At 34.4% G+C, this 27,128-nt stretch overlaps 2 protein-coding genes across 6 annotated transcripts; one reads left to right on the top strand and one right to left on the bottom strand.

Moving 5' to 3' along the window:
- Positions 1–52: 52 nt before the first annotated feature.
- Csk (C-terminal Src kinase) lies at positions 53–24,247 on the top strand. Of its 4 annotated transcripts, none has more exons than XM_013314503.1 (16): positions 53–179; positions 12,250–12,348; positions 14,070–14,186; positions 15,270–15,353; positions 16,750–16,879; positions 17,976–18,063; positions 19,493–19,639; positions 19,893–19,983; positions 20,059–20,178; positions 20,346–20,484; positions 20,574–20,739; positions 20,901–21,068; positions 21,364–21,580; positions 21,693–21,779; positions 21,886–22,071; positions 22,207–24,247. In XM_013314503.1, exons 2-16 carry the CDS (start codon positions 12,301–12,303, stop codon positions 22,207–22,209), a joined length of 1,791 nt encoding a protein of 596 aa, XP_013169957.1. In that variant the 5' UTR covers positions 53–179; positions 12,250–12,300; the 3' UTR covers positions 22,210–24,247. The 4 variants fall into 4 exon arrangements, with proteins under 4 accessions (XP_013169957.1, XP_013169956.1, XP_013169954.1 ...); XM_013314502.1 differs by having other exon boundaries at positions 12,250–12,351; XM_013314500.1 differs by having other exon boundaries at positions 12,250–12,351; positions 14,061–14,186.
- Positions 24,152–27,024, bottom strand: LOC106119481 (nucleolar protein 58-like). 2 transcript variants are annotated; one of them, XM_013314504.1, is made up of 4 exons: positions 26,808–27,024; positions 26,328–26,532; positions 25,980–26,100; positions 24,152–25,185 (listed from the first exon to the last, which is right to left on the bottom strand). In XM_013314504.1, exons 1-4 carry the CDS (start codon positions 26,890–26,892, stop codon positions 24,259–24,261), a joined length of 1,338 nt encoding a protein of 445 aa, XP_013169958.1. In that variant the 5' UTR covers positions 26,893–27,024; the 3' UTR covers positions 24,152–24,258. The 2 variants fall into 2 exon arrangements, with proteins under 2 accessions (XP_013169958.1, XP_013169959.1); XM_013314505.1 differs by having other exon boundaries at positions 26,328–26,524.
- Positions 27,025–27,128: the final 104 nt, after the last annotated feature.

Here is a 27,128-nt window from a genome sequence, read left to right as displayed (position 1 = left end):
AGCTCTGGCAACTATTTTCTATGACACAAAAATAAATTTATAAAATGGCGGATAACAGTAAGTGACGTATGTGTTGTGTTTGTGAATTTATATAAGATTAAAGTGCCGTGATTGAATAATGTATTGAGGACTATCTTATCTAATATTCAAGTACATTTTTAATGTTTACATTTGGTATGGTGAGTATTTGGTGCATATATTTTATCTTATACGCATGACTAATAACTTATCACGGCGTTGAGGCAATTTTGAAGCTGTAGGCGGACGACTTTTATGTGAACTTTGCTTTAGCTAAATATTAGTTTTTACTTATTCTTTAATTAATCCATAATAGCGTATTTTATAATATTCTGATTGTATTTTCTAGTAATTTTAAATGCCCATAAAAATTTGCAATAACAGTTTGGATAAATTGCTGGTACCATCCAAGCTTTTTAAGTATTCACCAACCATCTGCCCAGTCATGGTCAACAAATAATATTTGCTGTTCTTTATTAAGTATTCTATATATTTAATTTATTGCGGTCCAAAATTAATAACACTAAAAAATATAAAAATATACTTTTAATAGGGTAGTAGTATAACTATATCAATTCTGTTCGTCTAGCATTATTAGAGGATATGTATTTATTTGAATTGCCAATAGTAACAATTGAGATTTCCAAAATATGACAAATTAATGTGTATTGTTTTTAATCAGTCCTGTATTTCGTTTGTTTCTGTCTATTAGACACATACTTAAACATAATAGTGTAGTAATATTTTCAAAAACGTCAATTTCATAATTACATTTTATTGAAGTATAAAGTGGGTTATCAATACATACAATTTTTTAATTTACTCATATTCTTAATAAATAAAAATCAATGTGTTTATGTTTGTTCTGGACTGAGATTGTAGATTGAAGACCTTTTACAGTATTCTGAAGATGTTCAAAAGAATTTCAGGTGTGAATATATATAACAAAAATATTTTCCATTTTTAATGTTGCTTTTGCTATTAGTTTGTGACTTTGAATTGTTTTACTGTACTTGTTTTATAATAAAATCTTTATGTAAGTCTAAAAGGTCTGATCAAGGTTCATGAGGTATTCCCGGTAAAAAGAATCTTATTATTAGCCAACAAAATCAAAACTGGATACTTTAAACTATACTCATACTTTAAAAACAAACTACGATCACTTTTCAATTAGTAAAACTAAAGTAATTAAACATTAACCCTATTTTTATGTGAGCTTGGTTGTTTGAAAATTGAACTCACTGTGTGAAAATATTTAAATTTTACTCGCCCAATAAGGTGGAACTTAAATTATAGAGATTTATTGCAATATTTATTCTAATATTATAAAGAAGAAAGATTAGTTTGTGTCTTTGCATTGAATAGGTTCTGAAACCACTGAACCGATTTAAAAAGATCTTTCATTTGGGAATCTACAGTTTTTCTCAGTGACATAGGCTATATTTATTATTAGGTTCTTTCTTAAATTTGCACAAAGTTCTATAGTGATAAAATAGAAAATTTATATACAAGAGTTTATTTAGATATTATCTTTAATTTTTAATGACAGAATTTATCATATCATGTGTTGCATTGTCACCTACCAAATAAAAATCAACATTATGTTCTAAACTTCCATGCTTATGTGTTCATTTTTGCATGTAAATTTTTGAGTTTTTATGCATTCATAAAAATAAAACCTTCTTCTCATCTTTCGCTTACCCTCCTTGGCAAGTGGTTGAATTTATTCAGTATCGTAATAGTGGAGACTCTTTGCTCCATCCAATTCTCTACAGTCGAATATACTATCTTACTGATAATATAAAAGCACCTAATAATATAAACGCACCTGGTACTTCCAGAACGGCTAAATAGATCTAAATGCAATTTGGCACATATGTAGAAAATAGTCTGGAAGAACGCATAAGCAACTTATAAAGTTTTTTGTATAATTCAGTGGTGGTCTTGGGCGGCAGATAGTAATAAATAAAATGGGTATACAGTTTTATGAAGTAAAATATAACATGTCAAATATAAATGCAAATCTAATTTTAAACATTGCTTAGTGAGTCAGCCCTTGATACAGCACATTCAAGTTCAAACATTATTCATAATAATGCTGAGTACAGAAGCGGCCGTGGTTATGACGTCACCGCAGACACACATGTGGTCCAACTATACGAACAGAGTTCACCTCTCAAATAATTACTTTACCATATTACTCATTAGTGTACTTCGTAAATGTTACAACAGTCGCTTTGTGTCCTTATTAGTTAATAATTTGCATTTCCTCTGTACAGAATTACTTGGGTAAAATTATTAAACAATTTAATCTATACTTTGTTAATCATGCATTTGTTGACTTTAGGGATAAATTAAATGTATTATTACATACTGGCCTTTGACCTTTATTTGTCGAAATAACTCTGATTGTGGTCTAGAATTGCAGTTCTATGACTAAGCAATATTTACGATAAACTTCGTTCCTTTTATTAAGATATTAATCCAAATTGAAGGAATGGATGTTCGATACCACTTAACTCTAGAGTTGTTGAACAAATCTGGATGAAATTTGCACCAGTGATAGAATACAGCCTTTATTTGCTTATAGTCTAACAAATAATTGTTTTTATTTCCACGCGGACGGAGCCGAGAGCGACAACTATTGAGTGATAAAAGAATAAAATTACTTCTCGTAACTTCTAATAGACTTATTCCCTCGATGGAAGTACTAAACGAGCATTTAATATCGCAATTAACGATTTCATTCTTCGTAACCGGAGATCTAAATTAGGTGGATTGTCGATCGACGTTGAGCTTCCTGATGTTGACCTACTAATCTATTATTGTATGAAAATAGTTTGTACGTTAGAATGCTAGGCTATATATAGAAAAAGAACAGTGTGTCTTTAATGCAACACAAAATTTTCACTCTACCAGTACATTTTGTTGGTGGTGTTACTACGATGCTTCATTCATATAATTCATGTTGTAAGTTATATACAAGATGTATTAAAAAAAAAACGAATTTCTTCCGTAATGAGTGTTGTGAATATGCGAGGTCCCTGACTGTCGTCGGTCACGGGGCAATGCGGCCCCAATGTTACCGTACACCGGATTCCTCTCACGCTCCAGTTGCTCAATATAACACTAATTGTGTGCATTGCATTTATCAGCACTCCGCTTTACCGGATGTGGTATGGTGGACGATTCGATCATCTAAATGTTCGCTTTTACCGTGAAACTGCATCTACTCTTGTACATATGCATACATATAAACTCAATACAATGGTATTGATTCTATATGTCTCAACATCTCTATATATTCAGAATAGACTAAAGTAATTTGGATGTAAGTTTCTAAATTGTTAAGCTACGTTTGTTATAAACATAATCTTACAACGAATATGTGGGTTTATTAGATGGTTTCGACATTCTAGTTCTTACTGGCCTTGATTTCAATTTTGTTAGTTTTGCAAAGTTTAAATACGGCAGAACTTTTTAAACAAGCAATTCATCTCGTATCTCAATAGGTACATTCTGTATTTGTTATCTCTCGTCAACGTTTGCACGTGGCGGTGTATTGAGAGGTATCTATTATCATGATTTCAAAACGTTTCCTGCGTGCGCTTGAGTCACTTAGGTCAGCCGCAATCAGATATCCATAACGGAGGCAGGAAGTGAACGCGCAATCGTTGCGTGTCTTATCCTTATTGTTTAGTACTTTTAGCACTTGGCAACATAGCCATATGTATACCATCCAGACATATAACGGTGATGTATGAGGTCATCCTATACATATCACAATGCGATATCAATATTTTGTATATATATTTACATAAATAATTACTGCATAAGTATGCTGTCTGACTACTTTGTCATATTTATAAAGGGGTCAGCGACTCCCTAAGTGTTATTCATAAAGATAGCATTATAAGGATCCTTTTTTAGGGAAAGAGGACTTGTCATAATAGTTTGCCATTCATACAAGCTTTATAGTGAGATAGAACAAGTTGAATTATTTTTTCTTGACATTTAATTAGAGTCAGACATTTTAAAAATCTTGTTAACCTTCTAAGTGTGTATGTTTTACGGCGATCAGGAAAAATAAATCATGTTTTAATCGGATTTATTTCAAATCTACAGATCGACAGATAAAATTGCTCAATGATAATGTAATTTGTATGAAAAAATTTTAGACCTGATTTACGGTTTCAGTTTTACGGGTTATTTACATAAACTTTCGAATGCAGATACCAGTGTATGCAACGAATTGTTGAGCGATATTTATAAACAAAAATGGTCGATTATTTCGTGCTAAATAGCTTTGCAAACTATATTGGTTAAACACCAGAAATCGTTTGTTTAATTCCTTTATAATTTATAATATATTTCATGAAATTTGTAAAATTTCAACTAAATTTCATTGGCATCGCTCGTCCCGTTCAATTGGTCCCCAACCAATATGTGTTCAGTATCAGTCGTCACTGGGTTGTCGTAGCGACGACACGTGTGCGGTGTTTTTGAAAGGTGTTCCACTTGCGTTTTCACTATAGAATGTTTATTGCGATCGTGTTAAAGTTGTGATGTAAACAAACAGAAAATGTTTGACTCACGATGCGTCGGATGTAAATAAGGAGTCTGTGTCTTAGTTGTATTTTTTTAAAGTGCTCGTGTACATCTGTGTTTTGTTATCTTTTAGACTTGAGTGCGTTGGAGTAAACAAATTGAGTGATTTAATTAAATATAAAGGATACTTTGTATTTGACGGATGTTTGAAGAATAAAGGGTATGTTGTGATGTATTATTTAGTTTTTTTTTTGAAGAATATAGATTTTTTGGTGTCGATCTCTAGCGTTCAACGCTCTATTTCAGTTTTTATTTGCCTAGGGATAATTTCCTTGGCTTTTTGAAAAATCACGTAATTTTTTCGGCTTTAAATTAATCTGTGATTTCTAGTCAAACTAGCAGTTCATGAGTGCCATTCTTGAACTACCCTTAATTTTGCTAAAACTGTAATTAAATCGTTAATTAAAAGTTGTAGCTGTAGCAGAAACTTCGCGGCAGTCATGTAGGATAGTCTTTTATTTAAATGAAAATTTATATTTGCGTAGTGCCATCTAAATGAGTCGCCAGAATTCAGTGTGCATTAACAACTGGGTCAAGTCTTCCACTCACGTTGGCTGCAGCTTGTACAGAATAATATGGTTTGAGTACAGTGTCATGAAATAAGGATACATTACTTAATCTTTTTTTTTCATATTCTTCACAAATTGATTACCATATTCCGTAGGATCCTGGAGTTAAAAGCCGAGTCCTTTATGGTAAGTTGGTGAAAATGTAAGGTGGTGATGACAATGTTAAGGATAAACATAGAAAACATTACATAGCTCCTCTTTAGAAACTATTTTAAAAGGTTGATTACTAAAATTATAAATATAAGAACAAAATTGTTCTTATCTATATTATGTTTGTATTAAACAATGGTAGTAATAAGGTAATTATAAGTTACGATGATGTTTTTCTCATTAATAGAGAGCTAGAATAGGTTATCAATAAACTGTAGGAAACAATGCAATTAGCACCACAGTCTTTGTCTGAAGTAATTGTCAGTCTGTTATCGTTTGTTACCGTAAACTTAATGGACATATGTTTTTTGTACAAATGTTTCGGCAGTGGGAACACACAGAAAGACTTTCCGTGTACATGCAAAGTAAATCTCGAACGAATATTCGTTCTTATGATCAGTTGAATAGCTAAGCGTTGCGCAATGCCCACTCTACCGGTCCACACGCAATAGTAATTTTACTCTGGTATTTCTTGATAGCGAATGAGGTTGTCTTTTCCTAAACTGATTCTCTGTATCGATTATCTTATTTGTAAGACAATGTGACATAAAACATTTCATGCTATTACGACCTTTTCAAATGAAAGTGAACTCGCCAGGCGAGTCGGTGGTACTGGACGTGTTAAAAAACATAATATTACAGTTTATCGCGTATTAGATTGATAACAACGAAGGCAGTTATAAAGCGTCTGACGCTAAATCTGATCCTTAGAATTTCTCGTATACGATTTAAAAATATTATAGTAATGTTTTATATAATTAACATAATTGCAGTATTTCGCTGTTTAATATGTCTTCCTTTTTTTTCAGCAATCACTGAAACTTAGTTTACCTTAAACCGGTCACGTAAAATTACGACAACTAAAGACTATAATAATAATATAAGAAGTAGTACTATCGTAGTTATTTGCAGTGTCGCCATTGAGTCGCGTACGACAAGGCCAGTGCCTACTCGCGGCGTAGGCTTGATGCGTCATCACAGCTTCTAAATTGAACCTCAAAACATATCCCTATTCAGGTTTAATTATCATTGTATCATGATTATCTTAAACCTTAAAGAAATTGTAACGTGGTGTTAACAATAACAAAAAACTACGTTTTTATTTAAATGTCTGTATTTTTATGAATATGTTTTATCGAATGACAAAATAGCTTTTACTAATATTTAGGTACCTACGCAATTTGTTTGCCGCATCGACAGTCTGCGTTACAACGTAATATCATTTCATTGTAATATGTTTTCCTGCTTCGACAAAACACCAACATATTAAATACAGGAGCTAAGCTCCAAACCATTTTATGTATGCAATGTGCAAAACCTTCGTCGCCCGCTGTTTATCGATTGCAACCGTTTTTAGATTATCCAGACGTCCCGTTTGTCCTGTGGCGTCGTGTATTTTTAGTTGGCCGCACGACGTGGTCCTCCTCTTTCGTATGAATTTTGATCGTTGCAAATTCACACGAAATTATTCTACTATACTTAGTAATCTTACTTCTTACTCTAATATTGTAAATGTAAATGTTTGGATAGATGGATGTTTGTTAGAAGATATCTCCAGAACGGCTGTATGAATCTCTGCGAAATATAGATTTAGAACAAAGTCTGGAAGAACACATAGGCTACCTATTTCCCCGGTAATGTGTACAGTTCCCGTAGTATACGTATGATTTACATATTTACTAGATAAATCCGCAACTATTCCACACATATTATTAATAATTGGTAAAGATATAGAACATAGTCTCCAATAACACATGAGATGTTCACCCTTTTTTAATTCTGCGCAGACGAAGTCGCAGGTAAAAGCTAGTTATTCATATTCTACTTTTGTAATCGAAATGGTTTGTTTTCACATTGATTTATAAATTATCTGAGAGTAGTTTGTATCCTTAGTATGGTGATTCATTCTCGTGTTTGGACAAAACGTTTATTAATCCTGTAACTCATAATTATCTATATTGTTTATTCAATTCTTAAAATGTTTCTATATTGTGTTGCGTAAATTATTGTATATGTAAAGGAATTCTTGGAGCATTATTATATTCAATATTCATTCAATAATTTATACGACGACGATGTGAGAATAAACACGTATAAAAGTGCTTGATACTAGAGCGTTCATACAATTTGTATGTTCAGAATAGAATTTGTCGTACCCTGAGGACACTACAGGAGCTGAAACAAAAGAAAACTCAACTACATTTATAGCACAAGCCTAGTTTAGGTTTAACTTTGCCGTTTATACTAACAGGAAAACTTGCTAAATAGGAAAAAAATTGTCACTGGCTACTACTATATTGGAGTGAATTTGGAATATAATTTTGTGGTTCATAATAAAAATGGACAATGCCTATTTTTATTATACACCTAAAAATTAATGTGTTGTTTTCAACCCTTTTAAAGATTACAATCATACAGGAGTTATGAGTCAGCGAGGCGCTCCTGCGTCGTAGGAAATATAAATCAAATGGTACCGTTTGGTTGGCTGGGGAAACTTTCCCGCCTTCCGCTTGTCGTTTTACTGATACTTACTGCGAAAATAAATTGTTACCTTTGTTATGTCCTGTACTTTAAATCATTATCTACTTTGTATTCTTTTCTCACTGTCCTATATTACTTTACTATCTGTCAACCTTGACTCCATCTGCGCGGATTAAAAAAAAATTATTAGTAGCCTATGTGTTCTTCCACACTATGTTGTATATTTGTGCTAAATTTCTTCATCCGTTCATCCGTTATGGAGGTACCTTGAAACAAACATCCTTAAAATCCATCCAAACATTCGCATTTATAATATTAGTAAGAATTAAGATATTACAATGCATTATGTATTGTCAAAAGAGGTTATGTTTCACGTAATCCAGTACTTTGTAATCTGATAGTGTAAGACATATCCGTTGCGATTGTTATATGTTCCGGGTCGTACTGAAATAAATCTATACCGTAAACATGACTGTTAAAGTAAACTGGGGACGTGGACACCTATACAAATATAGTTCGCGTGTATCGCTTCCTGAATGTGTTTAAGGCCAAAAGTCAACGGCCATGTTCCGCTTTTTCCGGTAGACCTTTATAGTGTGGCCGCGTGGCCGCGTATGCAGTAGTTTTACGTCACATATTTTAGGTGCAAGCTTCTTTATATTTCTTTTATGGACAACACACAAACTGCCGCCTTATGATATGAGTTGTAAAGAAGTTTCTGATTATGTCATTTGTAAATTGAATTTTCTCCCTTTCAATAGACTAACAATGTTCATGACTTAAGTTTATTATAAGCAAAGTTAATACTGTAATTATTGTATTAAAGATACTTAGATAACAAATAACAAAAGTAAATGTAATACACAACATTATAAATCGTTATAGCATTACTCATAAACGTATGTTTTTATAATGTGTTTTTAAATTATTATGCTCAAGTTAACTTACTGATCACATGTCCTTGACTAAAGTATGTACAATACTTATCATTCTTATTTTCACTGCCTTTTCTCTGCGGAATGTTGAATCGGTTGGATATTGAAACAATTGCCGCCACGGAGATTTTTAACAATGTGTGTTTATCCAATTCCAAATGGACGCCAAAATCTTGTAAACAGACAAACATCACATTTCATATTTCGTACACAATAAACTGTGTCACTTTTTAATTGGAAATGTTGTAATTTTTTTTATAAATTGTGATATAAAATTAAATTGTACTATATGGATATCTTCTTTTTAGTGTTTTTCAGGAAATATCTTAAAATTTACAAGTTTTAGCGTAAAATTTAGGGTATATCCAATGTTTACAGTATTCAGACGTTCATTTGGTACGTATACAATATTTTCAAAGGTCGATTATGGTATTCGGCTTTGACGTTCCCGGACCGGTTCTGAAATGGATAGCTAGTAATAACTCGCGCTCGATAGTTACGGAATGTCTTACATATTTTCGATTTACTCTCCCGCGAAAGTGTCCACAAACTATGTAACTATTCAATAACTTATATAAGACGATAAAATCCACAGCTCAGTACACCACAGACGATATCGCTTCTTAAAAACTCTTCCGGTTCGTACTTTCACTTTTGAAAGGGCCTTCATAGAATAGAATTTAAAAAATCACATATAAATCGGAGTTGGATAACATTACTAGAATGATCAAATGTTTTCGTAGTGCGTAACAGGTTCAGTCGCTTGTTTTGATTATATGATGTTGTTCGTTACTGTAATTGTTATCAGATTGAACATGAAAATTCATAGACAAGTTTCCTCTTACATGCACATGTTTTATGTCGTTAAATATTTTAATAAATTACGAGTATTTTCCCGTTAACCGATACCCAATTATTTTTAAAATACCGGAGAGATGACAATATTCCTCTTTGATTCTATTTATGGAACCGTTAAAGAGATTAAAGTTTGAATAACAAAAGGTTGCTTTAAAACTGTTGCGGGTTTATGCAGTTGAATTGGCAACGGAAATCGTTAGAGGGGCGATGTGGGGGAGTGTGCAGCGAGGTGCGGGAGGTGAGGTGCATGAAAGTGAAACGCATGGTCGTTCAACTCGGCACGCGCCTGCATCCTCCGGCGCTCTCGTTGCGGCTTTGTACTTGTGATTTCGTTGCTACTGGTTCTTAGTGGCCATCGTTACGTCTTTACAGTATTTTTCTTATTATAGTGTGTCACCATTTTATATGTGCTCTACCATTTTTACACATTGTCGCAATATAGCTATAACAGAACTTTGACAGAAATTTTTGATATCATGTACGATATATGATATATACGATATACATACAGACACTATAATTTTTCCACTAAAATACTTGTACAAAAACATTTTGTCATCGCTTTCATTATGTTTGAAAAAAAAAACAGATATCAATATGTTTTTACATGTATTAATTCACGGTTACGTTAACAAGCGTAGAATTCGCGACTTGTTATGTTTTATAGCGTAGTTAATTAAAACAAGAAAAAAAAAAGACTTGTGTTACACTATCACGTGTCGTGTCTATCCGGGAGTAGTATGTAGTACATGTTTTTTATAATGAATTCTAAATCACTCGGTCATCGTGTTAATGCAAACATGTGTAATATATTTCTTACCATTTTAATTGAAATTTCGTATGACATTTAATTTGCAATTAGGTCGAAACATTGTCATAGCAACATACACATGTGATTATTTTAGTTCTTGTGGTCACAGTTTGCTTTACGATATTAGATCATAAGTGGGCAGCGAATTTAATTCTTTGACAGCGGCTGTGGCCTTGTGTCGTGTACACAGATGTGTTAACGTTTATATCATGTTACTCAGTGAACATTTGTTGTAACGTGTTTGCGATTGATTGCTTTTCTACGACCGAGGAGGCATAAAAGTTTAAAGATAAGAAAGTATGATTTATAATGATTATAGGTCGGAAATATATATCTATTAGTGTTTTATTTGCGCTTAATTATGAATTATCGGTAAACAAAACCTATTTGTAAAGCTATTCGAAGACAAGTACTGTTATGTACAGACATTGTGCAAGGTAAGCACAATTTTTTTTGTTCTAGTTAGGTGAATATGGCTTGCCGTTGTCCGGTGTGTCGTATATTATGTGATAGGAAAAGAAGTCATAGTTATGGAGAGTACAAAATATGTTTACGCGGAAACACAATTTCCCTAGCAATATTGAAATACGTTCAGATGATTTCCCTATCTCAGTGTAAATCAAATATTTCCAACGAACGATGTTATTTTCCCAAATCTAAATGTCGCATCGTTGAAATATTTCTTCAATCTTCTCGTCTTCTCTACTCTTTGTTACTCAAATTTCTATTTTCCGCATATGTTTAAAAAATTTATATCTATCAACACTTAGTATCCAAAGGGATGGATCGTTTTTAAACACCAGTGACTCATTAACACCGGAAAGATTCGTTTTCTCGTAAAAAATACTCGAATGTTCTTTCTATATGTCTTTTAACAATTTATTGTTATATTTGAGTGCTGACTTAGTTCTTTTTTATATAGGTTATGATTTTCTATTTTTAAATGCCGCATTTTGGCATACGGAAAAAGATAACCTAGTTAACACCACCATTCTTTGTATGAAGATATTCGCTTTAATAAAGCAAAATAATACCGTTAAATGTGGACTGCCATTTACCTTAATTAACGAAAAAAGAATACAATAGAGAAATTCATTTTCATATAATAATTACAAAATGTAGCATTCTCTGCATATTTCGTATAGCACAACGGCAATTATAGTTTTATAACGGAGTTTTCACTATCGGAACGCCTGTCTGATTTGTAAAATTAATGTGTTCAAATAAACTTTTAACAGCTTTTTAAGCGCAGGCGCTATTTAATGTAATATAAAGATATTGAAGTCACATTGATCTCTTTTTAAGTTAGGCGATATCAAAATGTTACTTGTAATTCCTTGTAATGATTGATTTAACTATAACCACGTGTTATGCAATTTTTCATATAAGCGTAACAGCGATTCACGGCATCTTACACGCTCCAGCGAAGCGACGTTTTATCGCTCCCACTATGTAATAGCACAATTTCCTTTCCATTTCAACGGCAAATAGTTAGCAATCAGTAAATTGATTTTTAGAAAACTCCGTATATATAAAAGCTTTTACTGCATAAAAATATATTTGAGGTGTTTTAAAATAGCCCTTAAGTTAAGATAAGGGAGAAACCTCTATAAGCGGAGTCGTTTTCCAGTCCCGAAGAACGATCGCCAAACGCGAGAAACTCGGGTTAGAGAATATCCTCTTTCGGTCCCTTGGACTCACGCTTTTCCAAGTTCGGCTGTATTTTACTTCAAAGTTTTCTCTTTGATAATTATTTGAAGCATAATACATTTTTGTTGTTTGTTCTTATAATAAATAATTGTTATATTTTTGTCAACAGATTATAATGAAGAGTAGTTAGAGGTGCTGTGGTTTGCTGAGGCGGGTCGATATGAACTCGGACGTGCACCGACACCAGGCCCATCCACCGCTTGCCCAGGTAGTTGTAGTATTAACAATTAGTAATACAGGTACAATCGAACCTGGATGAGCTAGAGTCCAAGGGACCGTTTATCTAGCTTATAGAGGTTTCTATATAACCTGTGTGTCTCGCTTATGGACCTCGTCAGGACAATAATTCGCTTAACTAGGTTTCTCGCTTATCCAGGTTTGACTGTACTTATGGTTTATTGCAACACGAACGACTTCCATGTGATTTTGAATACGATTTTTTAAGCTTAAGGCCTTAAGTTTCTTAAAAATGCCGATTTACACAGTCACATTTTGCCTTTTCTTGCTATTCTTCTTCAATATCCTAAGTAGATCATCAAGTTCTGCAAAAACAGAACCGTATTAGATACATCAAAGTTTAACGATAACGTTGTTATTGTGAAAACAATTAGAATAATAAGATCGTGCAAACTATATCATGTTACGTTTAAGTTTAAACACAATTGTAATTGCCATTAATAGTACTCGAATGACGCAGCAAGTAAGAAAAGTGCAGCAAAATATTCCGTTGCATGAAATAAATCTAAGACGTTATGAGCAACTGCAGCGCAATAAGTGCGCCTGCACATATACTTTGCATACAAATAAATAGTCATATTGTTAAATACTTGTTGTTTTGCGCTTTATGTTGTACTAGAACCCTCTTACACATGTTAAGTGGGCTCTATTAGTTTTTGTGTTTATTTTTCTCCTTATGGCCACTGTTCGAATTTAAACTTATTAATATACTAACTTAATATTAACTGAATAAATAAAAACATAATAAGTAGACTATGTCTTCTTCCAGACTATGTTCTATATGTATGCCGAATTTCATCAAGATCCGTTCAACCGTTCCGGAGATACCTTCAAACGACCATACATTTATCCATCTAAACATTTGCATTTATAATATTAGTACATATATTTCTATGATAGATCCCTCTCCAATTATTGTTATCGTAGAGAAATTTTAAAAGTCGCAGACATTAACTGTTTGGCAAACAATTGAACCATCATTGAAAACTTTCAATGCAACTAAATGTGCAATGAATATTCAAAGTGCTGTTTTTCCTTAGCTTGCAGAAAGCGGAATCTTTCATAAATTGCATTATAACAAAGGAATCGCGTGAATAAGAGAATCCGTGTGAACAAATTCACGACGATATATTGTAAGTGGTTTCTGCATTTGCTTGGCGCTCAGCCAACGCTCGCCGCTTAGTGGATCGTTAGCGTTGTCTTTTTGTATGTGAACTTATCTTTATGAAACGGACTAAAATCGCTTCGCTGCTGTGAAAACAATTTACTTTCTGTTTGTATTGTTTTTTTTAAAGCTAAAGACAAACTAAAATAGTTTATTACATGTTAAACTATTATAGGGAAATTAGATTCGTGATTCCGACATCGATTGCAAAAGACTACAGTCAAAATTCATCACCAAGGGAATGTTAAATTAAAAGTTCTGACTACAAAGTTTTAATTACATTGTTCTTCTAAAAGGATGTTTAAGCGACATACTTATTTTATAAACTATTAGCTGTCGCCCGCAACTCTGTCTGCACGAATTAAAAAAAACTTAAGAAGTAGCCTTTGTGTTCTTCCAGACTGTTCGACATGTGTGCAAAATTTCATCAAATTCCTGAAACAGGCATCCTTCCATCCAAACATTCCCATTTCTATTATTACTAAGGTATATTTTGTTTACAATATGTAATATAGTAGTGTTTCCAGCACGGCGTGCACACGGGGGCGCAGAGTGTGGGCTGCGGCTGGTACTCCGCGTCGACCGCGCCCGCGCCCACCGCGCCCGCGCGCGTCAAGAGGGCACAGCCACCACCACAACTACCGGTCAGTATCTATTGATTTATTCTTACAATACGTAAACGGTATTATTTTCAAATGCTTTGTATTGTTATACGAGAGTTTACTAGAGTTTATTTTTTCGCAATAGAATGGGATAAATGGGAATTAATAGTTTGTTACCTATACTATAGGAATTGATACTTAACCACAAATAACATAGTAAATTTATAAAACTCAAAGTTCAAGAGTTCAATGTTTATTGTAATGTTTTGGCATTGTAAATACGATCAAAGAAGTGTCTGACATTAATATTGGAAAATTCAATAGATTTTACGCGAAAAATTATTGAATTTCATCTTTAATACCTATCGTAGTGTATTTGGTGATAAATAACTTTCATATTCAAAAATGATTTTCCAAGCATATTAAGAAGCGGTGTCCGAGATAATCAGTGACCCGGAACCAAATCAGAACATTATGACCGCGTCGGATGAAGTAGGCACTAGTATACGAAATTGAAAAATATCTGCAGCTTGAAGAATTTGTTCTTTGATTTTCATTCTTCTGTAGTCTCGAGGTCAAATACAATATGATTGTTCTATTGAGTGTACTTAAAACTTTTATTGTGTTTATTTATACCTTTGTATTTATTGACTATCTTATCAAGTGTATAAGAAATTTGAAGTTACTAACTTTACGAAGTCGCACTATTAACCGGGGATTATTTTAGCCTTTGTGATATTTACTGTACATATTATTTTTGTTAACATATTAAGAAACTGATGAGTTAATTGTTTTTTTTTTAATCCCTCGTGTAATTATTTCCGGTATATAGTTTTTGTGATTCAAAGCTATTAGAAATAGAAGAAAAACCATTTTATTAATTTATGCCACGTGCACATTGAGCTCGCAAGTCCAAGATCATATGACTCGTGTCATTTAGCGCGATTTTCCTGCATTTGTTTATAACAAAGACATAGATTCTTGTTATTTACGTCGTATTGTTGCACTTTAAATTATATTTATTAATTACTTAGATGTGGAAAACAGCTATTTGTATATCATAGTTAAAGATTTTATTATAAAGAATAGATGTGTTATCATGTAAGATGTTTATTTTGTTTGTAGACTGGAGGAGGCGGTGTCGTGATTAGTAATGGTCCACACGTGCCCCTCTCGCCCACCGCTCTGCAGAATTCTATACAACATAATGTAAGTAGATCGTTTATTGTCTATTTTTTTTTCTTTTAATTTGACACAAAGTTAATATAGACAAGGAGTCTAAAATCTATTATTAATAGAAAAAATCTTTGATATCGGTCGAATTTTGTCTAAGTGGTGACCAGTAGTAACAATATTTATACTTTGTTTTACTGTAATGTAATGTTTTCTTACTCTTACTAATATTATAAATGCGAATGTTTGGATGGATAGATAGATGTTTAAAGGTGTCTCCAAAACGGCTGAACATATAACGATGAAATTTGGCATACATATAGTACATAGTCTGGAAGAACACAAAAGCTATGTGTTATTCCGTGCGGACGGTTTCGCGGGCGACAGCTAATTTCTTTATACACGCAAAATATTTTGCAAGTAATATTTTTCTTCAGTTAGCATTAACAGCGAAGTTGAACGGTTCGAATGTGATGTTAGAATGTGTAACAAACGCAGATGTTGAGTTGAGATGCTCATTATTATTCGTAATGAATATGCCTCGCATGCGAGGGACTGATTCATAATGCATACTGCTGGCTTGTGATGGATTTATACTGCGTTTCGTTTATAACAGAGGTCAAAATGAATTATTTAGTAGAAATTGACGCACAAGGAGTCGTGATGGAAAATTTTACAATGATCATCTTACTAATATTATAAATGATAATGTTTGTTTGAAGGTATCTCCAGAACGGCTGCATAGGTCTCTCTGAAATTGGCATACATGTAGAACATAGTTTGGTGGAACACATAGGTTACTAATTAAGTTTTCTTTAATTCCGCACAGACGGAATCGCGGGCGACAGCTAGTTCAATCATATATTGAAAAACAATATTTTTATACTTGTATTCCGTCATGTAATATTTAGTAGTTGATTCTATTAGGTACTTTGTTTTTAATTTCGAGAATGTATATAAGATATAAAAATGTTGTGCAACATTGTTGTGTGAGGTCTGCAATTATGTGTGTTGAAAACAATTTGTAATAATTTAATAGCGAACGTGTCGTGCTCCGTTTGTTCCGATATAAAATCTTACGAAATACAGCTAGCTGTCTCTCAAACTTTTGAAAATCATACCAAAAGCGTAAAATTGTGTTAACTTAGTAACACTGCGCTATTAACTATTACAAGATTTTTTTACGTATTGGCCAACAGTAGTGTTTTTATTAAAAAAATATTTTACTGACATAGATTTTTGGCTCTTTAAATTCGGATTCTTTTCTTATAATTAAAAACCGCAACAAACTCAATTGCTAACTTTTAATAAAAATAAAAAAAAGAAATTGCGCGTGATCGCGCATCGAATAGCAATGTAACAAAAATATTGATACATCTCGTGTATGAAGTTCAAGGTTACGATTCGATGTCGTATATAATCTGTATTGCAGTTGTCGTACAGCGCGAAGTGTGACGTCACGCTCGGGCAGCAGAACGTGATGTCGTCCTCGGTGCGAGCAGCAGCTCCGGCCGGGCCCGCACCCGCGCCAGCCGCCATGCACACCTCGCAGACCACACCCGGTATGTAGTACCCACTTACCTCTATAAATAAGCTGGCTGAAAGACATGGTATTTTGTGTGTGTTTGATTTTCCCCATTTTAGCGCTAAAGGTAATTTAATGGTCAAAGATATGTGTTTATTTGAAACGGCGAAAAGTTGATTGTCGAGGTTCGTTTGGCCACACCACATGGAGATCCGTGGTGTCTGCCTACCCCTCTGGGTTACAGGCTTGAGTTGTCTGGCACTAATGGTAGCGGTTTGTAGCGGTAGTGTGGATTCGAACAAATAATACAGATGGAATTAACTGTCAAGTAAAATCAATTGACACGGTCAAAGCTGTCATTTCCAAGCAAGCGTCTATACCAGAGCTGTAGCAGTACCGCATCAACATTGCCTAAGAAAGCATCTGCAAGACAGTGGAAGAGTATTGCACGAATAAATCGGCGTAATACCAAGGCCTCATAAGATAGACATGTATTGAAATTTTCTGCATTTCCTGGTTATTCTGACGAGTGATGTGACGACCTACTTCTTGTTTGTTCCCCTGTGTCATCAAAATGAAAAGTGTGATAGTTGAAACAAAATACTAAAAAAAAATCATTTTCCATTCATCGCACAAATGATGTCTAACCCAGTGACCTGTTCGCTTACAGTTGCAAGTTGCAACTACTGTTTGGACTAGTTTTTTCAGATGAATGTTAGAGAAATAAACGGTTTTCTATATCGGTATGGCATTCCGAGTACAAACTGCAAATATTTTTTAATTGCGGCTTTTGTTTGCGTTCTTTGAGTAATGAAGCGATAAAGTGAATACACTATGCAATTAGGGTCAAAACCTGGCCCAGTGACCGAGTTATCTACAAGACAGCTGTGCGATGCACTGAGCTACTGTAGAATTAACGTTCAAGTTATACGATCTTTAATTAAAATTTCAACTACTGTTGACATATTATGATTGATGATTTATGTCTGGTGACAATTTTGTTTGTTTTTTTTTACTAATGTCATTCGTAATTTGCCAGTACAAAGGTACTTTAGGTTTATACTTGTATTATACCTCGTTAAATTGATCTAAATAAATAATTTGAATATTGGTTTATCGTTAATTATTCGCAGCGGTGTCGAAAGGCGCCAGTGACGTGTTGGTTAACTCGTCGGCAAACCCTCCCGCAGCCACGAGGCTTGTCAACATGTCGCAGTGGCCGTAAGTACAAATACAGATAATAACAAAAACCAACAACAAAATCTACAATCCAAATAATTTACGGATATATCTTAAGTTTACATCTCTAACGAGTCAATTAACCATAGACAATTATCACTTTAACAGTTGCTTGACCGTGTACCAAAACTTTTGTATTTTGAAATAGAAGGAGAAAGACGAAACATGAAATTGACATTCGTGTTATGTTTGACAGTTCATGTCACAGTTTCTTGTTCGACACGTTTTATCTTATCGCCAGATACAAAGCACGTATAAAACTATTCGAGGTTACCTATAAAATCAGTTAAACTTCACGGTTACTTTTTAAAATAGATAATCGCGATTCGTTTCAATAATGATATCTCAAACTAGGACATTATGAATTAGCGATTAGTATGTAGTAGAAAGATAAATAAAAATAAATTAGGGGTTTCCACTGCCGAAACATTTGTATATAAACATATAATAATTATGTTATGTTTTCTAATTGTGTAAACTTGCGATAATATGAAAAATTGATTTCCTTAGTACTTTAAAGAGAATGTGGTTCATTAATTTTTAAATGAAATCGAGACAAACGAACAATTATTTAATCGCTTATTCATATAGATTAATATATCATAAGTCTTGTCTTATCTTAGCTTCGTGTTATCTCTTACGTAGCGTAAAGCAAACATTGGAATAGGTAGTACCGAGCTATGGACAGTGCAGGACGTGACACTGAAGATCAATCGAAAAGTGCAACCGATTCTAATAATTGGGAGTAATTATTACATTTTTTGTGTTGGCCGTTTATTATGTTGTGTCGTGTGTTACATACGAATGTTCAGAAATCATATTTATGTAGTTAATTTATTTTTGGTTGAAGTAGTTGTTTGTGTTTCCATCGAAGTGAATTTAAAAATTTTGAAATTTGTTGATAAATCATAGCCTTGTATGACGATTACAACAATTGCGGTTAAATAGTACTAAAATTCTGGATGATTCTGGTGATAATTCTTATCAAAACTATATCAACTGTTTAAGAGCATTTTGGTATTACTTTTATTTTATACATCGTGTTTTACGAACACGTGAAATATCAGTTACTCAACATCTGTTTTATTGTCTAAATATTTTCACGTTTCTAACAAATTGTAAGTTGGGGAAACACCTGGCCTACATATATCAGCCAGACGTTCTCATGACCCACTTCTAAAATAAACTGTTGCAACCATTTAATTTTATTATTGCTTATAATGTGCTCATTATTTCATAAGTTCTTACAATAGTGGTTATACTATTTTCCGATATTAAATTAATACGATACCTAAGTCCTAAATGCGAAATACGTGTACTTGCTGTAGCCAAAAGAAATAATCGAAACACTTTTTCACAAAGAGTCAAGTTATGTTGTAGTTAGTTATAAAATGTTAACTGAATCCACCAGATGGCACCACGGAGCGATATCTCGCGAGCGCGCAGAGGCGCTGCTGTCCGGTTCCCCGGACGGTGTGTTCCTCGTGCGCGAGAGTACCAACTTCCCTGGAGACCACACACTCTGTGTCCGTTTCAGAGGTCGCGTTGAACACTACCGGTATGTACAAACACCAAATCACTTCCCACATAATACTATTATCCAACCAGTATATCTCAGCACCGGGAGCAATTTTGCAAAGCAAAAGCAAAACTTATTGAACTTCTATTACTCCCTCAGTCTTAAAAGGTAACCAAGTTATGTACGAAAATCGAATCAAACCGCTCTCATTGTCCCTCCCCGCCTAAATTGCCCTCATAAAAGTATGTATCACCACATAGGAATTACTTATTTTTTTTTGTTTTCGTTTCAGGGTAAAATGGGCAACCGCTCCCGACAGTCAAACGCAACGTCTAACAATAGACGATGAAGAGTTTTTCGACACAATGACGGATTTAATACATGTATGTTGATTTCAATTATTTTAATAGTTACTTACTGAAGCAAACCTTCTTTTGACATTTCTTTTCTGTTGACAGCATTACCTTCAAGACGCTGATGGGCTTTGCACGAAATTGGTCCGGTGCTTGCCGAAGGCGGCAATCAACGGTGCAAATAACAATGGCGTGCTGCAACCGCCATATCCACCGCATCCTCCTGTGAGTTAACATTTTAGTTTTCCAAACAATGTGCAAAAAACCGTAAATAATAATTTATAAACATTTAAAAGTCTAATAAAAAATGTTTCCAAAAATATAAATGTTTATATTTTTTATTGTAAAATGAATCAAAAGTATAGAAGAATAAAGTGTATATTTGTTTGCAGCAACCTCCCCCGTACCCGCCGACGCCGAGCGTGTCGAGCGCACTTAGCTCGGGCCACTTCCAGCACACGTACGCGGCGCAGGCGCCCCCTAGCGCTGACCAGACGGACAGCGCGCAACACCAGAGATTTGTAGATGCCCGTAAGTACTTCTTCAAACCTTGTATATCGGTGAAAATCGTTCAGAGCGGTGTAGTAGATTGTGAATTAAAATATTTTTTAATTTTCTAGGTTGGATAATAGCTGAACGAGATTTAGAGATAAGAGAAAACATCGGCAAAGGCGAATTCGGCGACGTGATGCTTGGCATCCTCAATGGCAACCAGAAGGTGGCCGTCAAGATATTGAAGGACAGAGAGGCGGCAAGCAAGTTCCGAGCCGAGGCCAGCGTTATGTCGTAAGTTTATTTTCTTTACATAGTTCAGTGGGTTAATTGCTCGAAAAAATTAAGATATATATAATGTTACGTGTAATTTAATTGGATTTTTCTTTGGCCGACTACAACACAGACACTTGAAAGTCACATATTATTATTAATTCCTTGCTATAATATTTCAGTTCATTGAAGCACGACAACCTGGTGCGTTTGCTGGGCTGCGTGGTGTTCAGCTCGAACGGCAGCACTTGCATAGTGACGGAGCACTGCGCGCAGGGCTCGCTACTCGACTACCTGCGCAGCCGCGGACGACACTACGTCACGCAGCAGGACCAAATCAACTTCGCATTGTGAGCACTAACATACACAAATTATTAACTGCTGCATAAAGATAATCCAAATTTGTAATACCTATCTAAACGGCATCGTTTGATGCAATCCTGCTCGAAGGACCATAGTTCTATACTAAGCGGTTTTTTTTCGTTATTACATTCAATTAACAGACATAAAATCAACAAATATAAAGAGATTCTATCAACATTACTTTGCTATAATGGATAAATAAATCGGCTACAATTTAATAAAATTCTCATTATAAATACTTCTGTTATTGGATGACAAAACTAAGTTGTTGGTATTGTTTAGTGACGCGTGTTGCGGCATGGAGTACCTGGAGCGGCAGCGTGTTGTGCACCGCGACCTGGCGGCGCGCAACGTGCTCATCTCCGCGGAGGGCACGGCCAAGGTGGCAGACTTTGGGCTGGCGCGCTGCGAGACTGCGCCCGAGGACCCCGCCGACGCCATGCGCGTGCAGGCCAAACTGCCCATCAAGTGGACAGCGCCCGAGGCACTCAAGTACAATGTATGTACACTATTACTGTATGCCAATCTAAAGTTTTTAGTTACGAAAGCTAACCCATTTATTGTCTACATATACTTATATATCAATTTTAAATATTACTGTTTTGTTACAGAAATTTTCCAACAAGTCGGATATGTGGAGTTTTGGAATATTACTATGGGAGATATATTCATTCGGGAGAGTGCCATACCCTAGAATTGTAAGTAAACTCATTGTATCATCACATATAATTATTTTGTAGTGTGTTAAGAAGCTATTTAAAGAATCATTTGCACATTTTAATCATTATATAACGTATGTCACAGCCGCTGGCGGAGGTGGTGCGGCACGTGGAGCGCGGGTACCGCATGGAGGCACCGGAAGGTTGTCCCGCTGGTCCTTACGACGTGATGCGCGCCGCCTGGCACGCTGACCCCCAGCAGCGACCCACCTTCGCCGCTACGCGCGCACGACTCGCTGCCATGAGGGACGCGCTGCACCACGCACACCAGGTAACATGACACAGATACGTACGCACACACGTGCGTACATACACGTCATTGTCAAATATGAAATACAATAATGTACCACGATGAGTTTTTTCGTGTTTTTATATAATTTTAATTCTTTCGTTTCTATTGTTGCAGTAAAAGTGAAACGGCCAAATGGTGGACAAAATAAATTTAACTGTACATTATATGAGAATGCGCTGTGAAGATGCATGTGTATTTTATATGTGTATTAATTAATTAAAACTTCATGTAAGTAACTAAATTATTTTGATAATAAATATTTAAAGACACTTCCTCGCTTAAAATCTAATTTAAAAAAGATGGTGTTTTATATAAGATTATATTTGATGTGTATTCGTTGTGTACTCTCGATAAACTTTTGGCTGAGGATATCGTTTACGAATGTTATATGATTTATTTTTGGATTGCTAGCCGTTGTGAATGTGAACGTAGTATTCGTCTGAAAGTTATTCCCGAGTACATCGACATAAGAATAAGTTGTAATGTTTTCCAACGCCTTGTAAAAGTTATGTGTAATTTGGTGACCGTATGCCGGTACTGTCGTACTGTCTAGTCAAACATAATGTTACAACTATATTGTTTGTATATTATCATTTATTTAAACAGATTCTGACTGATAAATTGTTAAAGCTATTTTAGCAATTGTATGCACATATTTCAAATGTTTAAACAAAAATAAGCTCTTGTATTTTTCGATAAGGTTCAAATTTCAGCACAATGATGATATATTCTTTACCAATTTTTTCTTGTTAAAGGAATAGTTTTTACATGATATTAGTAAGCGATTCATTCCTTTACGATTTTAGCACTAAAGTCTGATGTGTTTTGAATATGTTTTGTGCGTTTTTTTATTAGCAAATCTGCGTAAATGTGATAGGATTGGTTACGTGCACTTTGTGTTATTGTAGGGGTGTGATTAGTCATAATTGGGGTGTCAGGGGGAGGGTGTTACGTTAGCCAACTTTAAGGTTGTGTGCTATTTTAAAATGTAGATATCTCTCTTATAATGTGTTTTTTTATTTGCTTCATAAATCTATTGGATAGTGTTGCCAGGTTGGTAAAGATTTGTTCAAAGTGAAATTGAAGAAAAATTGAATCTCAAAATAAAATTGTATTAAAATTCCATTAGTAATGTGACCTTGTATGCTTCAAATTATTATAAAGTAAATCCATTTAAATAAATCAATGATATTTATTATGTAAATATAATAATGTTTCATATCGCCTAAGTCCTTCAAAACAAACGTGAAGGTAAACTTATGCTGAAAATTTTCAGGTCATGTCCAGGTTTGTGGCTATTTAAAAAATGATGTTCGTTTCGTATTTTTATGCAATACTAGTTATAAGTGTTATGTTATTTTTATCGAGTTATTTATATTCACTGTCCATTTGTATTGAAATAATTTCGGAAATGTTAGTCTGAAGGCAGTTTGCGACTAATTAACTTCTTTGATGACAATGTCTGCGTGCTACAATAAAAATGTATGTTTTATAACATCCCACCTAAATAAAATAAAACTTAGATAATTTGGTGCTTTTTGTATTCAATTGTAAAACTTTATTTTAACTTAATTTTTCAGTTACACTGTATCTATTTTTTTTTTCAAACCATATTTTATCGAATTTTTACTATACAAGACGCATATTGTAGTTCTCAAGGACAAATGTAATTTATTGAGTCGCTAACTTCATATTATGCAATGTTAATTGCATTCTACCAAAGTATAATTATATAAATAATTTAAATATACGCAACACATCTAGCCGACTGTATTGTGCTGAGCTCCGGGATTAGTTTTCTAATACATTTTAAATATATTACTTTGTGACGACTTGATTACTGCAGAACAATACGTCAATATGTTTTCATCCTACTCTTTGAAACAAGTATATATAGTATCAAATTTAGTGTAGAAGCCCAAAACTATTTGATATATTATATTCTTGTTTATTGTATTAGTGTACATCACAAGAGTCGTGTCACAATAATCCCGAATTGCCTTACAGTTGGCGCAATTGTTTATTGCCTACGATGTCTAATTTGTCAATGAATCCGAAATCTGTTTGAGTCGTTTATTATTGTACCATTTTTCTTTAAATATGTAAATACATGTAACACTAAGGGATAAAATGTATGATAATAATGTACGAATAATGACATTTGTTTTATTTTCTTGACTTTGGAGGTGTCTGGGACTCGGCGTTGGTGCCGCACTGGCTGCAGCAACAGCTACCGTCGCAGTGACCCACGATCTCGATCAACGACAGCTGCTTCTCCGTCTCCTCCTTCTCAGTCTCCTCCTTCTCCTTGTCCTTGTCCTTGCCGTTATCCTTGCCCTTATCCTTATAGCTCGCCGTGCCCTTGTACCGTTTTCTTGTGCAGCAGCAACTGCGTTTCTCTTCTTTCTCCTCTGGTTTCGAGTCTGAGTCGCTATCTTCCTCGCAGAGACATTTCTTCTTCTTTTTCTCACCTTTTACTTCTTTCTTTGGCTTCAGCTCTTCGGTGGTGACCTTTTCTTTCTCTGAGCTACTCGACTCCTCGCTCTTTTCCAATTTTTGATCGCTCGATTTTCTGAGGTTTGAATCGTGTTGACTGGACGTATCTTTTTTAATTATTTCAACGGGAGATGGATTTCTACCTATTTTGGAATTTTTTTCTCTCGACTTGCTCTTCGAAATGCTCTTTTCCTTTACCAAAGACTTCATTTTGCTGCTTTCGTGTACTTTGTTTTTTTCAGTAACCGTTATCTCTTCGCTATCTTCCTCGGAGGTTGAATCTCGTAATGTGATTACACTTTTGTCTACTGATTTCTTCTTGGGCGGGCATTCACAGCAGCTATCTTTGCGTTCCACTCCCTCGATAGACATAGCACTCGACACTCGCTCCGGTTCCTTCTCGGAATCATCTTGGCAGTATTTGGTATTGCCGCTGGCGACGCCGCAGGGACACGGCCTGCCGCAGACGAGGTCGAAGAGACAGGTCGGCTCGCGAACTGCCTCGACTTGCACAGCGGAGGTCTGTTGATGTCGCGAATGTGCACTTGGATAAAAATATTGTAGGTCAGAGGTCGATGTACATCTATCGTAGTGGAACTGGAAAAGAATAATGTTGGTTTTCAAATATAAAGAAAAAAACATTATAGCATTTGTTCAGTTTATATAGTGATTGTTATATCTCATTGAACATTTGATATCTTTGAAGTTCAGAATTAGAGGGTCTTAACATATAAAATATTTAGTTTATGATACCATAAGGTTGATGAATGAATGTAATACCGTCTCATGGTTCGAAGTATAGGTAATTTGCGTAGATTTGAATACGGAGATTTTTCTTTTGTAACGTGAGAAAGAATAAAACAATTAGTTTCGTAAGATTTAGTGATCGTCATCGCCCATAAACGATAAAGGAATTGCAGATGTAATAAATATGCATAGATAAAATAATAAGTTTTATTTTAAGTAACTTGCTCTCTTTCGATTTCTATCTTATAAACCCCACACCTATTTAAATATTGTTTTTAAATACCTTAATAATACAGAAAATTTGGTCGTGCCTTTACAAAGATTTCGATATCTTGACTTATCGTCCCCAAAGTATTGTTTTACTGCCATAATCTGCATTCTAAAGAGAAGTACATATATTGATTTGTATTTTCCCAGTTGAAAACCAGAGTCTTGTGAGAAAGTAAACGTAATATTTGCGTAAAATATTTTTTTTAATTTTGGGGTCATCTTAGTGATTAGGTTTAGTAATATTTTTTTAGTGAACGCCTTTTTTTACACTCAGGGTCTATAGATTTAAAAGTAGAGCATCTTATTTTAGGTCTATAATGTGAAAATAAGACTACAAGATATAAAAAAAGAATATATTAAAATGTTTGACGAACCATGTTGCTGTACCCTAAGGCAGGCGTGTTTGTATTACAATCGGAAGGCATTATGTTTGCAATAAAGGGATCCCCACACGGTCTCAAATATTGCTGACCAAAACAGAAAGATGGTGCTATCCTGCAATTGAAATGACCACTAGTTAGTACCAAAAGTATCGACTACCTTCGCTTTTATAGTACGCAATTGTTATGGAGGAGAGGAGTGGGGAAAACCGAAAAATGTTTTTTTTTACCTACACGTCATTTACTACCGAGGAACTTTAGACTCTTTAATCCTATTTTGTTGACTTAAGCAAATATTATCAAGTATTCGAAAACGAATGTTTTGTGTCAATTAATACTTACGGGTTTGATATATTCCGTATAAACCAGGCTTGCGAAGCTAAGTTCCAATTCACGTTCATCGTTGGTTGCGCGTACGCGCACGGTGTCCACACATCGCGTTTTATTGTTGGGATAAAGAAATACTGAACACTACCATTGGGCAGGACAACAGATGTTACATCGCCCTCCCCTATAATTTCTGGATTTTGTACGTTGTTCTGCACAGCTAAAACAATATAAGTATTCCGGTATCTTTGCTAGTTGCACAATTAAACTTGAGCCAAAACAAGACTAAACTTATTTTTCATAATCATTCCATATTCTCAATATTTATTTATTCGTTCATTGTAATACTTGTATGCAAAACTTGCCCGCGCCCTCCCTTGCACTTACCCACCATTTGACAAACGTATCCTCAAATTTAACCGTCTTAGATGCTACAAGTAACTTTCTTGTCTCTAATGATATAATATAAAAAAAAACTTGCGAAATAATACTTACGTATCTGAAATGGTATATATTGTACGGTGTTTTGAGGTCCAGTGCCGTAAAAAAAATTAGGTTGCATGGTTGGTGAGAAAAACATCTTTCTTAACTTAATCGAGTAAACATATTGCGAACGGGGCCATTGTTAACATATTATTTAGTTGTATAAATATTATTTTGATATGGTAAAGATGTCCATGGTTATTACAAAAGTCATTGTGTGACAGATTTTTGATTGCCAAAATGATGTATAGTTTGTCTTTTCGTTTTTACGTCTAAGAAGTTTTAGTTATTTTATATTTAAACTACGTGCGATTTACTAACTTTTCTCCTTTT

This window comes from Papilio xuthus, unplaced genomic scaffold, assembly GCF_000836235.2.
Source record: "Papilio xuthus unplaced genomic scaffold, Pxut_1.1 DF827461.1, whole genome shotgun sequence".
Lineage (NCBI taxonomy): Eukaryota > Metazoa > Arthropoda > Insecta > Lepidoptera > Papilionidae > Papilio > Papilio xuthus.
The sequence above is the reverse complement of the archived record's forward strand: the minus strand, read 5'-3'. Positions and strand labels throughout refer to the sequence as shown.